Source organism: Trichechus manatus, unplaced genomic scaffold (genome assembly GCF_000243295.1).
Source record: "Trichechus manatus latirostris isolate Lorelei unplaced genomic scaffold, TriManLat1.0 scaffold00018, whole genome shotgun sequence".
Taxonomy (NCBI): Eukaryota; Metazoa; Chordata; class Mammalia; order Sirenia; family Trichechidae; genus Trichechus; species Trichechus manatus.
Window position 1 is genome coordinate 11,186,479 of NW_004443954.1, and position 20,209 is coordinate 11,206,687.

At 36.7% G+C, this 20,209-nt stretch overlaps 1 protein-coding gene across 5 annotated transcripts in view; it reads left to right on the forward strand.

Annotated features, from left to right (window-relative positions):
- The first annotated feature begins 899 nt into the window (after positions 1-899).
- Positions 900-20,209, forward strand: part of MYBL1 (MYB proto-oncogene like 1) — a 53,068-nt gene continuing 33,758 nt past the window's right edge. For all 5 annotated transcript variants that reach the window (XM_004372548.3, XM_004372549.3, XM_023727769.1 and 2 more), the window contains exons 1-6: positions 900-1,010; positions 11,061-11,166; positions 11,489-11,560; positions 14,265-14,357; positions 15,686-15,906; positions 17,786-17,960. In XM_004372548.3, the coding sequence (XP_004372605.1) occupies positions 991-1,010; positions 11,061-11,166; positions 11,489-11,560; positions 14,265-14,357; positions 15,686-15,906; positions 17,786-17,960 (687 nt within the window). In that variant the 5' untranslated portion in view covers positions 900-990. The remainder of the gene's footprint in view (positions 1,011-11,060; positions 11,167-11,488; positions 11,561-14,264; positions 14,358-15,685; positions 15,907-17,785; positions 17,961-20,209) is intronic.

A 20,209-nucleotide genomic window follows, 5' to 3' on the forward strand; every position in this document is an offset into this window, starting at 1 on the left:
GGTTTCCTGACACAGTCTTCGCCACTCTGGTAGCTATGATGTCAGAGGAAAGACAGCTTAAATGTTTGCTTAAAAAATAACAGACCGCAAATTTATGGTCAGATTCGTCTCAAGTCCGAAGACCTCACGTCCTATTGAGGTGGGATACACCAAGGAGGGAAGAACTGCGACGGACAGAAAGCTGCAGAGAGGTGCCCCGGCCCGGGAATTTTGGGGCGGCTGGAGCTGACCCGCCGCCGCTTCCGACTGGCCTCTCGGCGAGCGCAAGAACTCACTTTCCCAGTAGGCCGCGCGAGGCCCTCCACGACCCGCCCCCTCGCGGTGAGGCGCTGGGCGCGCTCCGGGTCCTGTCACAGAGAGGCCCGCGCGCCCCGCCTGCGGCCCCACCCCCGGCTCCCGACTCCCTGCCCCGACTCCTCGGAGTTCCAGTCCAAGTTTCCAGCTCCCCTGCTCCGCCCACAGTCGCGCGCGCTCTCCCCGCCCCACCCTTGCCCCCTCCCCACGCGTGCGGCCGCCACAGCCAATGAGGTTCGGGGCCGCGTGCGCAGATTCAAACGGCGGCTCTTGAGGGAGGCTGGGCGCGAGATTCGGCGGTGCGGACAAAACCCTGCAGGAGGCTGCGAGCCCTGCAGTGCTACTCGCTGCGGGGAGGGGTGGGGGTCGGCGCCCGCTGCGAAGCCCCGCTGGGACCCTAGTGAGGAGGCTGACAGGCGGCGGGAGGGGCCGGCGGAGGACGAGAGCGCGCCTCCTGACATGTCGGGGGCATCCTTGACCCGACCGGGCCGGGGCTAGGAGCTGGGCTGCGAGTCGGGGGCGGGTCGCGTCCGCTCCTCTGTCCTGCCTTGCGGGGACGTGCGTTCCGCTCTCGGTTGCTTCGGGGCGGGTGCGAGGGAAGTTAGCGGGAGGGTCGGGGAGAAGGAGCATTCGCCTGAGGCTGGAGGAGGCTGAACTGCGTCTCCGCCCAGCCCGCGCCTATGCGGTACTTGAAGGATGGCGAAGAGGTCGCGCAGGTGGGTGACATCCCCTTGGCCCAGGCCTGTCGGCCCCATCTGTCTTAGATTCTCTTTCCCGTCCCTCCGTCCCTCACCAGGCCCTCCCCAGCAAGGGCAGAGTATTTCTTCCCGTTGCCCCACGGCCGCTTCGGCCCCTCTGTCCGATGGCCGACGCGGCGTGTGGAGAGTTGGGAACCACTGTGATTAAGACTCAGAAAGTGAGTAACAGATGTCCAGGTTGCTCCTTTGAGCTGATTGTCCCCACAGCGCACGTCCAGACTCTTAACTACTCAGAGCCATTTCTTGGTGGGAAAGGGTTTCTTGCCAGGTAAGTCTGCGCGCTTTCAGGGAACAGCTACGCAGATACAAATGGTAGTGTCCTGCCTGGATGACTTGAACACGGGGCTCAGAGGGACTCTCTTTTCTGAATCACTGTACCCGTTAACTAGGAACTCCTTGATAAACCTGGGCGGGGACCCCACTCTCAACTTGGCTATCTTGAAAGGTATGGAAAATTCTCTGAGGAATAGCTGAAGAGAAAGGACCTTTCTGATATTTTCTGTAATACCGTACCCATTCTCTCAGCTTATGTATATTTTAAAATATTTTTTACTGGGAGGATGTCACAGTGTTACTATCAATAGCTTGTGTTTAAAATAAAACAATTTGTTTCATTCACTTAATATTTTGAGTGTCCATGTTTGGCTCTGACTGTACCTATGCGTTGCACAGAGATAGGGCACATTTTTTTTTTGTTGTTGGGAAATGCTAGGATGAATTTATGCATGTAATTTTTATTTATGTATCACTATAGTAGCTACTTCTAAATTGTGTGGAGTAGTCACTTAAATGATTGAAACAAAAAAACCTAGGGTTTTTTTTTTTAATTTTCAGTGTTATTATGTAAACCTGAAAAGATATTTGGCATAATTTCCCAATATTTTTATTTATCTGGATCCACAGCTTCAGAGTCTTAACTAGGGATGTATTTCTTCAGCTGAAATTTATCACTTGGATTCATTTACTGAAGATTCTGTTAAAAACTCACAGTTGGAAGTAACTACACATACTATGTTTTATTCATTTTTTAAGCACCAAGTATGCACAAGGAGACCTGGTGGCGCAGTGGTTAAGAGCTCATTTGCTAACCAAAAGGTTGGCAGTTCAAATTCACCAGCCGCTCCTTGGAAACCCTACTCTGTTATACTCTGTCCTATAGGGTCGTTATGAGTTAGAATTGACTCGATGGCAACGGGTTTGGTTTGGGTTTTAGTATGCACAAAATATTTTGCAGAAATCAACATAAAATATAATTAAGTCCTTGTTTGCTTATTATTTTGTAGCAACTACAGTACAGGACAAACCCTTGAGGTAGATAAATGTATACACACACATACATATAAAAACCCACTTATCCACAGTAGGATTTTCATCCTCAGTGCTGTTGACATTTTGGATGGAATAATTCTTTGTAGTGGGGGGCTGTTCTTTGCCTTGTAGGTTGCTTAACAGCACCCCTGGCCTCTACTCAGTAAATGCCAGTAACAAAAAAAAGTCTCTAGACATTGCCAAATGACCCTTGAGGGACAAAATCACCTCTGGTTTAGAACCACTGGTCTAGATCTTCAAGGACTCAACCTCTTGATCTTCAGAAAAGATAGATTTTAAAAGCTCCCGCAATTACGATTAGTGAAGTATACTGAAGTACTGGTTTAGGCCTTTTCATTTGAATTTTTAAATACAATTTCATAAATTAACTACATTAAGCAAAGTGACAAGTGAATATTTATGTCAACTCAACAAAAGTTTACCTTCAGTGTGTGGCATTATCTACTTATTAGTATCGATGTTAATTTTATGTGGAACAGTTTCCTGTCTAATGCAGTTACCAGTGTTTAAAGTTATGGCTAGACATGGATGTTTGGATGTCAGAACCCTCCCCTCCCTAATTGGTTTTCTGTCCATTTTATAATCGCATATGTTATTTTCTGTTATTGACAATTCTGTGAGCTTTGAGATCTAAACGTAAATTGCACTGTTGATTTTAATTCTTTGTCAACTATATAAGTTAAAACAATGATTTGAAGAGTCACAAGTGTGCAATAATGTGGAGTGAAGTTGCAGTCTGTTAACGAGAGTATACAGGTAAAGGATGTGGTGAGAAATTATCTCAGAATAATTTCTCAGATTTCTTAGGGTCTTCATATTTGAATATGTTTACTGCTCTAAATTATATTTCTTGTATATGTAAGTATGATTATTTACCGTAGAGGGTAATAAAATGTGAAATGTTTTAAAAGAGAAACATTCTATTCATTGAGTAGTCTTTTGCCTTTTAGCTAATAAGTATCTTAAAAATATACATGAACCTATTTATAGTCAAAAGAAAAAGGAAATAATTCAACCACTGCATACTGTACTTTGAGATCGCCAATATACAACCATTTAAGTATCTGAGTAAAAAATATACTTTGCTGTTTAAAAGTTTTGCATAAAACTGTAGGCATAAATCCTGTAATATACTTTTTCTCTGTCAGCTGAAAAAAAAAAAAAGAGTAAAAAAACTAAGTGTTAACTCAAGTGTGAAATAACTGAGGGATGTTGGCTCTTTTGATCGGTGTTCAAGATAGCTGTGGTATCACTAATTTAGATTTACATAAAGGAAAAGGCTCATTTTATTATTGTGACTTTAATTTTTGATCCCACTGGGGGTTTTCATTACATAATTTACAGACAGTACTAAAGTTGATATTGATCTGTTATTAACATGTATTTGATTGTTAAGCATATTTATGCACAAATAATTTGTTTTTAAAAGCCATTTCTACTCTTAAAAATAAACTTTTTCAAATGTCATTTAGAAGCTACAAAGATAATGCTGGGTCTTGAATTGGAAGATGTTTGTCAGTGGGGTGTGTATGTGTAGGAAGCAATTTTATTATGTTTCCGGCAAAATGGGTGTTGTAGGTGAAAGAATACCTAAATAGGAGGCTGATTCTTTAGTCAGCTTTGTTATTATGTGACTGTATTGTTTTGGGAAAGCAGTTAAACCCTGTTCCCCAGTTTTTCATGTCTTAATTGGACTAGTTGATCTGTGAGGTAACTTCTAGCTTTAAAATATGCCCTATTTTGAAGACCTATCTTTTCCATTTAAAAGTGTACGCACATCAATGGAATCAAGAGAAATGGTCTCCCATTATTTTTGTTTATAGATATCTGGGTAGAACTCTCTCAATATTTATTTAAGTATTGCTGTTTATAATGGTCAAAGATTGTATGAAAAATTTGTCTTACTATAATGATACTGGTTTGCACAACCGAGATACGAGAATAAAATATTCATGGATGCAGTACATCATATTAACCACTGGGTGGCCTGATTTCACTTTATTAAATCAACCTGGTCAATTCTCATACCTTGAATGGACTTAAAAAATTAAATGTACAGTTACCCTGTCCTCAATATAAATTATAATAAAGATGTATTTTTTGATGATGATAAAGGTTTCAGACTTGAGGCCATTTGTAGTTAAAAATATGATCGAGTTGTCATTTTATTTGAGCCAATTTTATAGAACTACTGATAGTTCTTTAATTTCAAACCAGTAGTTCCTTTTCACATAAAAATAAAAATTTAAAAAGTCTCAGATTCTTCCTTTGGCTACTTCATTTTACTCTTTTCAGGTGATATAATTGGTATTCTTTAAAGTTAAACTTCTGCCAAATGTTTTAGCTTAGTAGTACTGAGCGAGTAATTTGTATGTTCTTTCACAGGCCGAGTCATGACTACCACATCCTGATAACTTACACCCAGTGTAAAGTTACTCTTAACCATTTTCCTGGCCTATTGAGTTATAGTATTTTTTTCCTTTGCTTCATTTTGCTGTTTCATAATCACCCTAATCACTTTGTTCATTCAAAATCTAGAAAACTTTCTATTTGAATTTGGTTTTGTATTAGATAGTTGTAAAATAAATATTTTCTTTGACTTAGAAAACTGACAGAATGATTCTGGAAACCACGTCTTGGACTGGAGATTCAGTGACCAAATTCCTCTTCTATTTTTGCTTTGAGACTGGAGAAATGATTTCACCTTTTTTGCTGCTTTTAAGATTAGTCACTCTAGGCTAGAAATGGCTTATTTATTTAACTACACAACAGGAAGCTGATTCTGTTTAATTACTACATATTACCAAAGTTGATTGCTACAACACAAAAATGCTAAGACATGTAAAAAAGATGATATAAAAAGAAAAATAGAGCAGATCTGTTTTGATCGTGTTTAACCATTATTGAGAGCCATGGTGGCACAGTGGTTAAGAGCTCGCTACTAACCAAAAGGTCACACTCCTTGGAAACCCTATGGGGCAGTTCTACTCTGTCCTATAGGGTCGCTGAGTCGGATTTAACTTGACAGCAACGGGTTTGGGTTTTTTTTTTTAACCATTATTGAGCAGTGAGTCTTTTTTAAATGGTAAAAGTAGAATTTTGGTGAGGTTACTTGTGGGGTTTTATCCCATCTGTTTTGTTCTTGGCAAATCATAAGCATCCTCGGGAGTCTTCCTATTGTAGCTAGTGGTATTGGTAGGTTTCTAGGATCTTTTTCTGTCACATTTATTGAAAAGTTCTGTTATCCTTTCAGCAATCTCTTAAATATATAGAAAAAATTTTATGCCAAAACTAGGCAGTAGATAGACTCTAGGAAAGTCCCAGTAATAGAGAGATGATTCGAAGAATTCTACTTTAATGCTCCCTCACACTCAACAACTCAAAAAACCCAGCTTCCTGAATATTGAAAGGCTGTGTAACTCTGTGTCTGAAGCTAGTGATCATGCAAAATAGAGAATGAAACCTCACGTAGAAATAGAAATGCCTCACAAAGAGTATGTAGTTTAAAAAAGGCAAAATTATGAAGTTAAAATGAATAAACTTTTAGGAAAATTACTCCTTGGAAACTAGTCTCTTTGACTAACATTTTTGGATTCAACTTTTTATAGTATTCAGGTAAGACAGGTAAAGATTTGGTAAGACATTTAAGGTAGATTTCACACACATTAGGTGTAGATACTTTTGTGATTTACATGGGCAAATCCCCAAGTTAAAATTTTTTTGACTTAGAACTATTTTTTAAGCAGTCTCCAATATACTGTTGTAGAAGCTGTTAGGGTATGAGGGGATGGAAGAAAAGAGGTAGATCTGTGAAAAGCATGACTGAGGCCTCTTTAGGATGGTGGTGGTTGTTAGGTGCTGTGGAGTCAGTTCCGACTCATAGCAACTCTACGTACAACATAATGAAACACTGTCCAGTCCTATGGGCCATCCTCTCAATCGTTGCTATGTTTGAGCCCTTTGTTGCAGCCACTGGGTCAGTCCATCTTGCTGGGGATTTTCCTCTTTTTCACTGACCCTCTACTTTACCAAACATAGTGTTCTTCCCCAGGGACTGGACCCTCCTGATAACATGTCCAAAGTGCGTGAGACGAAGTCTCGCCATCCTTGCTTCTAAGGAGCGTTCTGGATGTATTTCTTCCAAGACAGATTTGTTCATTCTTCTGGCAGTCCACACTATATTCAATATTCTTTGCCAGCACCATAATTTGGGATGGTAGGAAGGGGTAATTTTGTGGGGAGCATCTAGGAAAAGTTAGACGTTAAAGTCGATCCCCCAAAGAACCACTTCTATACTGAATTTTGTTTTGTTTTGTTTCAGCAGGTTATGCTTCTTAGAATTCCACCACCTGGAGGTGTATCTGGATTTTGAAAGTCTTTTTTAACAAATGGGAATGCCTTTGACCTTCTTCTAGAGAGATTTTCATTTGTTAAAAAAAAAATTTGTTTCTCGTATCTGCTTGAAATCACCTGTATTGGAAGATGGAAGTTTTGATTGGGTTGGAAGAGAATTAGGTAATTTTGGAGTATAGAGCACTGGGGGAGGTGAAAGTAAGGAAGGTTATTCATTAATTCAGATATTTGTGTACTGTGTTTGGTCCCGAGAGGTGACCATAGTAGACGTGGTCTCTGTACTCCTGAGCTTATGGTTTGCTCGGGAAGGTTGGCAAGTGTGATAAGCATTAAAAAGGAAGTGTAGGTGCTGTGACTAGCTGAATTGGACAGAAAGTACACTATGGTACTTTCTCTTGTTTAGTTAACTTTCTTAGAAATTTATGAAGTCATTGGACTCTGAAGCATCTCCAGTTTAACAACTTAATCTTGGCTAATCATGTGATATTTCTGATAGCTGAAGATGGCTGCTAATTAGACCTTTGTTTTTATTTTCACCGTAGTTGAAAAAACCAAGCATATATGGAAGTAGGATTGGTAGATTATTATTACAAATAGACTGGCTCCTGGGAGAGAGAGCCTGAAATATTGAAGTGAAAAAAATAGACTGGCTTCTGGGAGAGAGAGCATGGAATATTGAAGTGAACTGAATTGAAGAAGCAATTAGATAAACATCATAGGTAGGGTAATAGGGAATCTTAGTGCCTTGCTTGGTCAGATATTAAGAATTTTAGTTCTGTGGAATTAATAATTCAAGGGAAGTTTGAGGTTACTGCAAAGGATCTGTATACTATATATATATTAAATCTAGGCCTTCATTTTTCAACTTCGTAAAATTATACTGTACACTATATATATATAGATAACTAGGAGCTACCCACGTGTGCTTAAATATATTACAGTAAAGTGAAACAGGAGTCCCTAGGTGATGCAAATGGTTAACTCATTTGGCTGTTAACCAGAGGCTCCTTGGGTTCTGGGGTGGTGGGAAGACTTGGCCATCTACTTCTGAAAAATCAACCACTGAAAACCCTATGGAGAACAGTTCTATTCTGACACACATGGGATCGCCATGAGTCAGAATTGACTTGATGGCAACAGGTCTTTGGTTTAAGGTTAAACACATCTTTGAACTTTTGCTTTTTGAAATCAGAATGGATTTTTGGAAGAGTTGAACTTAACAAGCGAAAATAATTTTGAATACTATTAGGCAGTCAGCTTACATACATAATACTAATATTGGGCCACTTTGTGCCGAGTGCTGTATGGGCATCATTTTACAAATGACTGAACAAAAGCCCCACGAAGTTAACATGTCAGAGGTTTCAAAGTAGTTAAGTTAGAACGAAAACCTTGTTCTGATTTCAAAATTCACATTAAGCTTGTCTTTGGTATCTTCCAACTTCTTGGTATCCTCTTCCTCATTTTCCCAGTATATTGTAGTATAGTGGTTAAGTAGTGGACTCGGGAGTTCAGTCATGCCATATTTAATGACCGTGGGCTGGAAATTGCTTTGCTAAGTTAAAGTTTCCTATTCTGTCAGGTGGGAATAGTAATAATATTCCCTTCTTAGTGTTGTAATGTTTTAAGAGAGTAATCTCACAGAGTAGTACAACATCTGGTACCTGCTCATACCCATTGCCGTTGAGTCAATTCCAACTCATAGCGACCCTATAAGACAGGGTAGAACTGTCCCTTAGGGTTTCCAAGGCTATAACCTTTATGGAAGCAGACTGACACATCTTTCTCCCACAGAGCAGCTGGTGAGTTCAGACCGCTAACCTTTTGTTTGGCAACGGAGCGCTTTAACCAGTGCACCACTAGGGCTCCTTATCTGGTACTTACAAAGTTTAAATAAATGTTAGGTGCCAGCAGGTCAGCCCCTGACTCATGGTAACCCCTCGCACAGTTGAATGAAACACTGCCCTGTCCTGCGCCATACCCATGATCAGTTTTGGATTATCGTGATCCGTGGGGTTTTCATTGGTGATTTTTGGAAGTAGATTGCCAGGCCTTTCTTCCTAGTCTATCTTAGTCTGGAAGCTTCACTGAAACCTGTTCAGTATCATAGCAACACACAAGCAAGCCTCCACTGACAGATGGTTGGTGGCTGCGCTTGAGGTGCATTGGCCAGTAAGTGAACCTTGGACTCCCGCATGGAAGGCAAGAATTCTGCTACTGAACTACCAATCCCCCAAATAAATGTTAGCTCTTGTTATTTTCAGATGTCCATGACTTCATTCAGTTTCCTGGCTACTCAGAACCCTCTAATTCAGCTTATCATAAAAGCCTGCCCTCTTTTTTAGGGCTTCATGCTCTAAAATGATCTTCCTTTACCCCCTTCCATACTCACGTTCTGACTTTGACCCCTTTCTCTCACTTTATTCATTTTCCTTGGGTCATCTTATCTGCTCTCATGGCCTCAACTCTTCTCTGTATGCTGGTGATTGCCAAAACTATGTCTCCATCCTAGATTTCTTACCCGAGCAGAAGACCCATGTGTCCAAATGCCTTCTAGATCTGCTTTCTCAATACGATAGCCAGTAGCCATATGTGGCTATTGAGCACTTGAAATGTGGCTAACCTAATTTGTAATGTGCTGTAACAGTAAAATACACACCAAATTTTGAAGACTTTAGTAAGGAAAATGAATATAAATTGTCTCATTTATAATTCTTTATATTGACTACATGTTGAAATGATACTTTAGATATATTGTGTTAAATAATGTATATTATTAAAATTAATTTCACCTGCTTTTATTTTTTTTAATGTGGCTACCAGAAAATTTAAAATTACACTTGTGGGTTGTGTATTATTTTTCTATTGGAATATATAAAGAAATATATATTTTTTGAAGTACCTTGAAGTCAGCTAGTTCAAAACTGTACTTACTCTCCCCATTCCTTTCTTTCTCCTAAAATTCTGTCTTCTCTTCCTTATCTCAGTGAATAGAATAGCTGTACTTAATGCTCTCAAAGCCAGAAACTTTGGAGTCATCCTTGATTCCTCCATCTGTTGCAACATCCATTTATTTCTTCCTTTTTAAGTGTGATCCGTATACTTCCTTCCATTCCTACTAGCATTGCCTTAGTTGGTCTATTCTGTTATGGTTTCTGGATTTGTGTCACATTTAGATCTCTCTTACCCAAGGATATAAAACATAAAATTCTCCCCAGTATTCTTATAGTACCGTTACGATTTCTTTTTAAAAATATATATATGCACCAGTTGAATTTATTTTGTTGTAAACTACGTATCTAACTGTTTTTGTAAGTGAATACTTAGTGTCTTAACACTATTTATTGAAAAATTATCTTTATCCCACTGATTTGAAATTCTGCTGTTATTACTTGTCAAATTCTCATATGGGTTTTGACTTTTTTTCTGAATGTTCTGTTCCATTGATTTGTGTGTCAGTTCGTGCACCAGTACCATTCTGTTTTATTTCTTATTGCTCTACCATACATTTGACTATTGGGTAGTGCTAATACCCCCATTGTTTTTAGAACTTTTCTGGCTATTATTGCTTGTTTATTTTTTCATATGAACTGTAAAATCAGCTTGTCTAATTCTCTCCCAAAGTCTATGGATATTTTTACTTAATTTAAATTTATGAATTAATTTAGGGAGAATAGACATCTCTATAATATTGTTTTCTTATCCAAGATTGAATGTTTTTCCATTTGTTCAAGTCTTTTGTGTCTCATATTAGTATTTTGTTATTTACTATATTTTGATCTTGTACTTTATTAGTTCTAGATATTTTGACTTGCTAATGGATCATTTCTTCTAGTGTATCTTCAGTTGATTGTGATTTGTATTTTACCTTTACCATTTGTCAGGTCCTAATAATTTCTTACTTGGATTATTGTTAAAGATTCCTGATTGGTTCTCCTTCCTCCAATTCTCCATACTCCTGCCAGTGATTTTTCTAAAACACAAATCAAATTTCATCTTTCATTCCTTTACTTAAAATACTTAAACTCTTTGTAGCTTTAGAATAAAGGTCATATCCCTTAGGATATGTGACAAGGTTATGATTTGTCCCTTGGTGACATATCCAGCCTCCTCTTTCTAAGGTCAGTGAGAATTATGGCTCCTTCCCATTGTGTGACTCCTAATTTTTTATGCTTTGAATAATCAAATTGGATTATTGCCATTTAGTCTGAATAGTTTCTTCATTCATACCTATACATGCAGATAGGTTCAATAATTGAACTAAAAAATAAAAAATAAAATTCTTGATTTCATGAATTGTGTGTGTGTGTGTTTTTTTTTTAATAGTGAGGATGAGGATGATGACCTTCAGTATGCTGATCATGATTATGAAGTACCACAGCAAAAAGGATTGAAAAAACTCTGGAACAGAGTAAAATGGACAAGAGATGAGGTAATTATTCCATAGAGTTTACTAATTTCCTGCATATTTTTATTGGTTAATAGTACTGTACATTTAAAAACGAAACATCAGGAAAGTTATCCATCACCAACTTGCACTTTCTTTTTCTTCAACCAGAGACATGAATGGCAGGTTGATGTTGGCCCTGACAAAGACAGGATAGTTAACGGAGGGAACTTGTGTCATAGTTGTTTCCATCCTTCTAAAAATGGCCATCATATGTGACATGATAGAATTGGGGAGGTGTATATATTTGGGGGAAGAGGAATGGGGTGTGGGGAAAGCTTTCTAATTTTCATACCTGTCATAATAGGATGATAAGTTAAAGAAGTTGGTTGAACAGCATGGAACTGATGACTGGACTCTAATTGCTAGTCATCTTCAAGTAAGTGAAACATTATCTTATATTTCTAACATGGCGGATTTAGGCCATTGGGTTAAATTTGCTGTTTTTTAAAAATGTGTTTACATATTTTAGATTTAGATTTCCTTCCTAAAAGCATATCTATTGTTCTCATCTGCCTGTAGTTGCTAATGGCTTAGAAAGTCTTAATTTTCTAGTAATATGTTTATCCAGAGGCCTAACAAGATTACTAATCTAAAGCAAAAATGACGTGTTATGTTTGAGTAGGGCTTTATAAATATTTGCTGATATATATTGAAATATTTTGAAAGAAGTTGGAAATAATTGAAATATTTTAAAAGCTAACCAATAACTGCCAGATCAGAAAAAGCTCTGTTTAAAAAAGTGTATCATGTAAAGCGTACATTTTAAAGTGTTATTGATTTTTAAAAAAATTATAATTACTGTTCACTATACCATTATTCACATACTATTCATTTTAATGTAATTTTATAATTTACAAAGTATTATCTCACATACTCTTGTTTGTTCTTACTGCACTATTGGTAGTTAGACAAAATATTCATATTTGGATTTTGATGTTGACTTCTTTGGGTTTCAAAAACCAGGTCACCATCTGTGTTCTTTCCATATTTTCATAAATGCTTCTCAACATACCCTGAAAAGCAGGACCAAATAATGGAGAGAGCATAGGTTTGGGAGTCAATCTGAATTTTGTTCAGATGTCAGTACTACTAGCTCTTTGGTCTTGGGAAAATTACTTGACCTCTTTGACCTTCAACTTCTTTGTTTATGGTATGTAGGTAATGGTATATAGATAATAGAACTTGTTTGTAGTATTGTGAGAATTGGAAATAACATGGGATACTTGGTACAGTTCCTGACAATTAGCAGATGTTCAATAAATAGAAGCTAAATAATTATTAGAAAAATTATTTACATTAACTTTGTCAGTGTAACTTCAGTGGTATAAAGCAAATGAGGTAAACAGAGAAATGCTCCGAGAACATTTTTGGAAGACAGTGATAGTCTTAGAATGGATCGGCATTGATGTACAGAAGCCATAAAGGAAGAAGCTCCGTGCAAATAAAAGTAATTTGAATTTCATTGGGCACAAAAACGGAGCCATTGGTTGACAAAGTAATTGCATCTATCTCTTTATATCTGTCTAGATTATCTGTAGTCCTGTGCAGGCACTAATATCTGTGTAAATTGTGAATCATTAATGACATGACCTTATACTAAGTAGGAGTTAGCAGATAACAAAATAACTAAATTGAGGCTTCAATTATTAATTTTTGGGGGTTTGAAATGTTTCCCTCAGGTTTTTCTTATCCTGGTAAACTCATTTTCCTTTTAAACTTTGACACTTAAATAAATTAATTGAAACATACTGCACATTTCTGTATAGATATATTTAACATTTTCTTGATAATTTGGTGGGACATCATTTTTTAAATGTCCTTTTAATACCTTGGGTACGGCTGCTAAGCAAAAGATCGGCAGTTCGAATTCATCAGGCACTCCTTGGAAACCCTGTGGGGCAGTTCTACTCTGTCCTATAGGGTCGCTATGAATTGGAATAGACTCAATGGCAACAGGTTTGGTTTTTTTGTTTTTGTTTTTTTTTTAGTAGTCTGATAATGCCTTTGGGGGGCTTTTTTAATTGTATAGAGTTATGTAATGCTCTGCTGTTATGAATCCAGACTGCTGTGCTATTTGAGTTCGTATGTCTGCTTTTTATAATTTTCTGTCTATTCATGCTTATTTCTCAATCCTGGCTCCATTTATTTATGGCGGTGTTTGTGTCATGGCTTTGCTTCTTGCTGTATCATAAGACGTAGACTAGAGATAGACACTTTAATTTCAAATATGTTTTGTTTTTATTTGTTGTCTAAGCACTGCTGATGACTGTAAAAAAAAAAAAAGAACTGGCGCCCAGGCATGTAAAATCAGTATTACATATTTAAAGGATGCTGTTGAATGATTGCACTATTCTTTTTTTTTTTAATACTACTTTATTGTGTGTTTTGTTTTGTTTTTTTTTTTGCGAAAGTTTACACCACAAGTTAGGTTTCCATTTGACAATTTCCATACAAATTGTTCAGTGACATTAAAATTTTTAATTTTTTTATTGTACTTTAGATGTAGGTTTACAGAGTGAACTAGTGTCTCATTAAACAATTAATACACAGATTGTTTTGTGACATTGATTGTCACCCCCACGACATGTCAACACTCTTCCCTTCTCGACCTTGGGTTCCCCATTACCAGCTTTCCTGTCCTCTCCTGCCTTCTCATCCTTGCCCCTGAGCTGGTGTGCACATTTAGTCTTGTTTTGTTTTATGGGCCTGACTAATCTTTGGCTGAAGGGTGAATCTCAATCAGGAGTGACTTCAGTACTGAGTTAAAACGGTGTCCGAGGGCCATACGCTTGGGGTTTTTCCAGTCTCTGTCAGACCAGTAAGTCTGGTCTTTTTTTTTTGTGAGTTAGAATTTTGTTCTCCATTTTTCTCCAGCTCTGTCTGGGACCCTCTATTGTGATCCCTGTCGGAGCAGTCAGTGGTGGTAGCCGGGCACCATCTAGTTGTGCTGGACTCAGTCTGGTGGAGGCTGTGATTGTGCTATTCTTGCTTGGTTCTTAAGGTTATGAGACATTAAGTTTGGGCTTTCTTGCTATCTGAAAGACAGTTATTCAATAACTAAATTATCTAAATTCTTTCAGAATCGTTCTGATTTTCAATGCCAGCATCGATGGCAGAAAGTTTTAAATCCAGAATTGATAAAGGGTCCCTGGACTAAAGAAGAAGATCAGAGGGTAACATGTTCATATTTTTATTTTCACCAAGTTGATGGACTAGCTTTTTTTCTTAACATATTGTTTTGACACTTAAATTATACGTTTAAATCACTTTGATTTTGTTTTCTGGCGACTACTTGCATAAGAATTAAATAGTGGGTGTCTTGAAATGTAGTTTTTTTTTTAATTAAAGCAAGTATAATATGTATAGCTCTTTCTTTCTGAGAGTTTGGTTTGCAGAAGGAAAAATACCTGCTATCAGCTTAGTCACCTTTGCTTAGAGCTTAGATTGGCAACATTTAAGGTATATTTTCCTGTCAAAAATTGAATTGACTTTTTAAAAAGGGATTTTAGATTTATTTTTACATCTGATAACTTATATTTTTACATGTAAGAACTTGATATGTAGAGAAGCCACTCTTTATTTTTCCTCTTGACTAAAATGGGCCCCCAAATAAGATGCATATCAAAGCATCATCTTTCCAAAGGGTTTGCTGACTTAAAAAACAAGGCAATTATTTGTACTATAAAAATCTGAAAAGAATGGGAGAATTTTTGCTCTGTACTAGGAATTACCCTTTAGTTCATGCCCTTTATGGCATAAAAGTTGTTAATATAGTTGGAGAATTAGAGTGTCCTTACTGCCACTCAAGGTCTTGGGTAGCACAAATGCTTTGTGCTCGACTGCTAACCTAAAGGTTGATGGTTCAGGCCCATCCAGTGGCACTGCAGAAGAAAGGCCCTGGCGATCTGCTCCATAAAGATTACAGCCAAGAAAACCCTATGGAACAGTCTTTTCTGTCATACATGGGGACACTATTTGAGTTGAAATTGACTCAGTAATAATGGGTTTGGTTTTGGGTTTTTTTTTTTTTTTTACTGTAGCTCAAAGCCACCAAAATAATGTTCAGTGCTTGTCTGATTTGCTTGATGGCCTATAGTAAGTTTTAAAATGTGTGATCTGTATCTTTCCAGTTTGAGAAAGGGAGAAATGAAAAACCAGTAGCTCTCTGTAGATGTGCAAGTCTCAGTGCTTTTACTGTTATTTCAAATTAATTTTCTATGAAAGCAGTTCAACTTACAAGTCATTTTAAGTCCTTTTTATATTTTAGATAAGTTTGAAATCAATTTTTGAACTTGGCAAATGCTGAAGGAGTATTCGTTAGTAAGTTTTTTTTGTAAGTTGTAGTTGTGATTTTGATTTAATGCATTTATTTAAAATGGTATTCTTGAGTTATGTTTTTAAATTCTGTCAAGGTACTGCTTTTTTTTAAACTTTTTTTTTTTTTTTTATAGGCGTATCAGCTTATAAATTTTAAAAAATTTATTGTATTTTTTTTTTTTAGGTTATTGAATTAGTTCAGAAATATGGACCAAAAAGATGGTCTTTAATTGCAAAACATTTAAAAGGAAGAATAGGCAAGCAGTGTAGAGAAAGATGGCATAACCATCTGAATCCTGAGGTAAAGAAATCTTCCTGGACAGAAGAGGAGGACAGGATAATCTATGAAGCGCATAAGCGGTTGGGAAATCGTTGGGCAGAAATTGCCAAACTACTTCCTGGAAGGTGCTTATTTAAATGTAGATACATTTTTCTGTATTTAAATGTGATCTTTATTACATTTCTGTTAAATATATTTACAAGTACCTCATGGCATATATTGTTTGGAATTAAAATTGAATACAAGCAATCTGTGAGACTTTGTAATAAATTCGGTGCTAAGGGGTATATAATTACTTTTTAAATGAAACTTTTTATGGCAATAAAATGATATACCTTTAGATCTGCTTTTAATCTATCTAATACACTCTCAAAATCATGTTTACGTACGAGTCCTAGTCAGGAAGTGTATGGACAAGCTCAACTGGAATGGAATTTAAATCTAAGAGATTTCTTTTGTATTGAATTCTATGCATAAGACAAGAGAATTAACACATATGCTGACTGAAGTAAACTACTATGAAAGTGCTTTAGGAAAAATTCAATTCTTAATTAATTATGATATGATTCAAACCACGGGAGTAGTATATATATATATATATACACACAGACACACACACACATACACACACACGTATATATATCCATGTGGCTAAAAAATGGAATTTCCCTCAGAGGCAGTTATGTGCTAAGTGTACTATTCTTTGCACCGGTTCAAATTTTACCCAATAGACCAACAGCATCAGGAAAATCCGTACCTCCATCACAATATATGAATTATTTCTGTAATCTCTATCTGTATAGTACTTCATCGTTTGTAAAGTGCTTTTACATATATTCTAATTAATCTTCATATATTTGTGAAATAGGTAGAGCAAAAATTGCTGTTCTTTTTTATAGACAAGGAAACTAAGGCATAGTGTTAATTTTTTTATCTGATTTACTAAACCTGGTCTGGGGATTGCTGATGTTTTCAGTCTCTTACACATCTTTTTACCTTTTATAGAGCCTAGCTTAGTGCCTTAACACGAAGTAGGTTTTCAGTAAATGCTCATAGATTTTATGAAGGATGGAATTTACACTACAAGTAACTGTAGGTTAAAGATTGTCAGTTTTATAAAGGGAACCTTAGGTAAAATGAGAGGCCGATGATCTCTTTTTTTCCCATAGGTATTTTGTTCTAAGAAGTGAAAAAGATACTGGGAGTCTGTAAATTGTGGTTTGTTTTTCATGACCATGCTTACTCCTGGCTTAGACCTTTGCCCTCACTGTACTCTATCTGGAATGCTTTGTTCCTGTTCTTGTATGACTGGTTCTTTCTTGTCATTCAGATCTTAGTTTCACTGTCACCTTCTCAGAGAGGACTTCCCTGATCCACCTAATCAAGATTACCCTAGACACTTACTTATCCTATTAAAATTAGTTGTTGCACTGATATTTTTATTTGCTTGTTTGTTTGTTCTTCTCCCCTGCCCCGCTGCACTACTTCCAGCTAGAACGTAAGCTGCATGAGAGCAGGGACTTTCTTAACTGCTGTATCTCCAGTGCTAGGAACTGTGCTTGGCATGTGTAGACACTTACTTAAATAAATGAATGACTGTGTGATTTACTTCAAGTAAAACTTAAACTTTCAATATGTTTTTTAAAAATTTTATTTATTTTGCTGTTGAGAATATACACAGCAAAACATACACCAGTTCAACAGTTTTCTACATGTACAATTCAGTGACACCAATTACATTCTTCAAGTTGTATAACCATTCTCACCCTTTTCTGAGTTATTCCTCCTCCATTAACATAAACTCACTGCTTCCTAAGTTTTCTATCTAATCTTTTGAGTTGCTGTTGACACAGTTTTAGTTTGTTTTTAATTTTAGTTTTGGAGTTAAATGTTTTATCTTTTGAATTCAAAAAAAGCATCTAATTTCACCAATTGTAGAAATTTACATGGTGTTAAAATTTGTGGAATATCTTTCTTTTTAAATTATCCACTTTTACTTCATAGGACTGATAATTCTATCAAAAATCATTGGAATTCTACTATGCGAAGAAAAGTGGAACAAGAGGGCTACTTACAAGATGGAATAAAATCAGAACGATCTTCATCTAAGCTTCAACACAAACCTTGTGCGGCTATGGATCATTTGCAAACCCAGAATCAGTTTTACATACCTGTTCAGGCACATACTTTTAATACCTTTATTATTTTAAAAATTTCTTTAGTTGCTGTATGGGAAAGTTTGGCTTCTTAATAGGATAGGCAGAACTTATATTAAGAGGGAAATAGGTATTTAAATTCCCTAACTGAAAAAATATCCCATAACTAGCTGTTAAATTATAAGTGGAGTTTTATCTCCATTTGTTTTGATTGATAAATATTTTGGTAACAAACTCATTAAAATGTTTCCTGTTATATGTAATTTTTGCATAATCTACTTAAGAAACTTAGTATGTACATATCCTAATAATAATAATTTGAATTTTCATTTACGATTCAAAATTAATAGTCATCTGTGCTTTAATACCCTCTTTTGTAGTTTTCATTAAATTGTTTTTTTGTATGTGTGTCTAATTGTAGTATTGCTTATCTCTGAGAGGTAGGTATTTATAAAATGATTTAAAAGGGAAAACAGAATTACTCAAGTCACCGTTTTGGCGGTGTGATAAATAATTGGTTCTTTTAACAGCATTCAGCTTTGCTTTTCCCCCAGTAATCGATCAGTTGGCTAATGTCAGTCTTTGTTTAGACTGGTTCATTAAAGTAGTTGTTGTTAGGTGCCGTCGAGTCTGTTCTGACTCTTAGTGACCAGTGTACAACAGAACGAAACACTGCCCGGTCCTGCGCCATCCTCACAGTCGTTGCTATGTTTGAGTCCATTGTTGCAGCCACTGTGTCAGTCCATCTTGTTAAGGGTCTGCCTCTTTTTCGCTGACCCTCTCCCTTACCAAACATGATGTCCTTCTCCAGGGACTGGTCCCTCCTGATAACATGTCCAAAGTATGTGAGACAGAGTCTCAGCATCCTCCCTTCTAAGGAGCATTCTGAGGTGAAATCTGTGTTATCCCTAAAGGTACAACCTGCAAGAAATTAGTTTAAGAGTTTTCGTAAGGTTTGTTTTACATTTCCCCATCTGCCCGTCATGCTATTTTTTACCTTCAGCAATCTTTGGTCCTTGTCACATAAAATGTAAAATTAAGCCAGGACTTTTAATAATATCTACTAAAAGATGAAATTTGGTTAGGTGTTAAAAATCTGTGCTTACTATGCCTCACATTTGATTTTTTTCCATTAAATGGTCATTATTAAGTTCTTCAGGCATAATTTTAAAAGAACCACCTTAAAAAGTAGTGACGTCTTACTTTACAAATAGGAAAATGTGAAGACAGTATAGTTATCTGGTGATATTCAATACGTTAAGATTTAACATTATTTCTTTACATTTTTCTTCAGAGTCCTAGGTTTCAGCAGCATAAATTAAAATATGCTTCTATCTTAGAAAGCTTCTCATTTAAATTTGTTTATTTATTTTACTCATAGATAATTTTAAACATTATTTGGGATCAAGGGAGTGTTTTAACAGTCTCAACCAAAGCATGTTCCATTTTAGAAAGATAAGGACATTTCTTGTACTTTAAGAATCATTGACCCTACTTTTAATGCTTTTTGGAAAGACTTTTGTATTCATAGTTCAATTCATTTATAGTATTAAGAAGTTAATTCTAGTTTTATTATAAAGTGACACTTGAAAGAAAAAAATGGATCAGCTTGAAATACTGTGATAGATTTTTATGAAAACTTTGAGAAAGATAAGTTTCTAGTCCATTGGAATTACCAAATTGAGTAATAAAAAACAAAAAAAACCGAGTTCCATCGAGTTGATTCTGACTCATAGTGACTCTGTAAGACAGAGTAGAAACTGCCCCCATAGAGTTCCAAGGCTGTAAATCTTCACAGAAGCAGACTGCCATATTTTCTATGGAGCGGCTGGTGGGTTTGAACCACGGACATTTCGGTTAGCAGCTGAGCTCTTCAACCACTGTACCACCAGGGATCCTTAAGTTGAGCAATAAATGATACTAAATCATATACTGAAAAAAATTAAGTTCTATAGGAAGTAAGAAACCATGGCGGCACAGTGGTTAAGTGCTTGACTGCTTACTGAAAGGTTGGAGGTTTGAACTCACCAGCCGCTCCATGGAAGAAAGATGTGACAGTCTGCTTCTGCAAACATTACAGCCTTGGAAACCCTATGGGGTAGTTCTACTGTGTCATACAGCGTCACTGTGAGTCAGAATGGACACAACAACAGTATGACTTAAGAACATGGCATTTTAAGGACTTGAGATTTGAGATCCCAAATTAAATTAATGTATTTTGTACTCCAAACTTGGAGGAAAGATTAGATCTAACTTACATTTTGATTTTCAA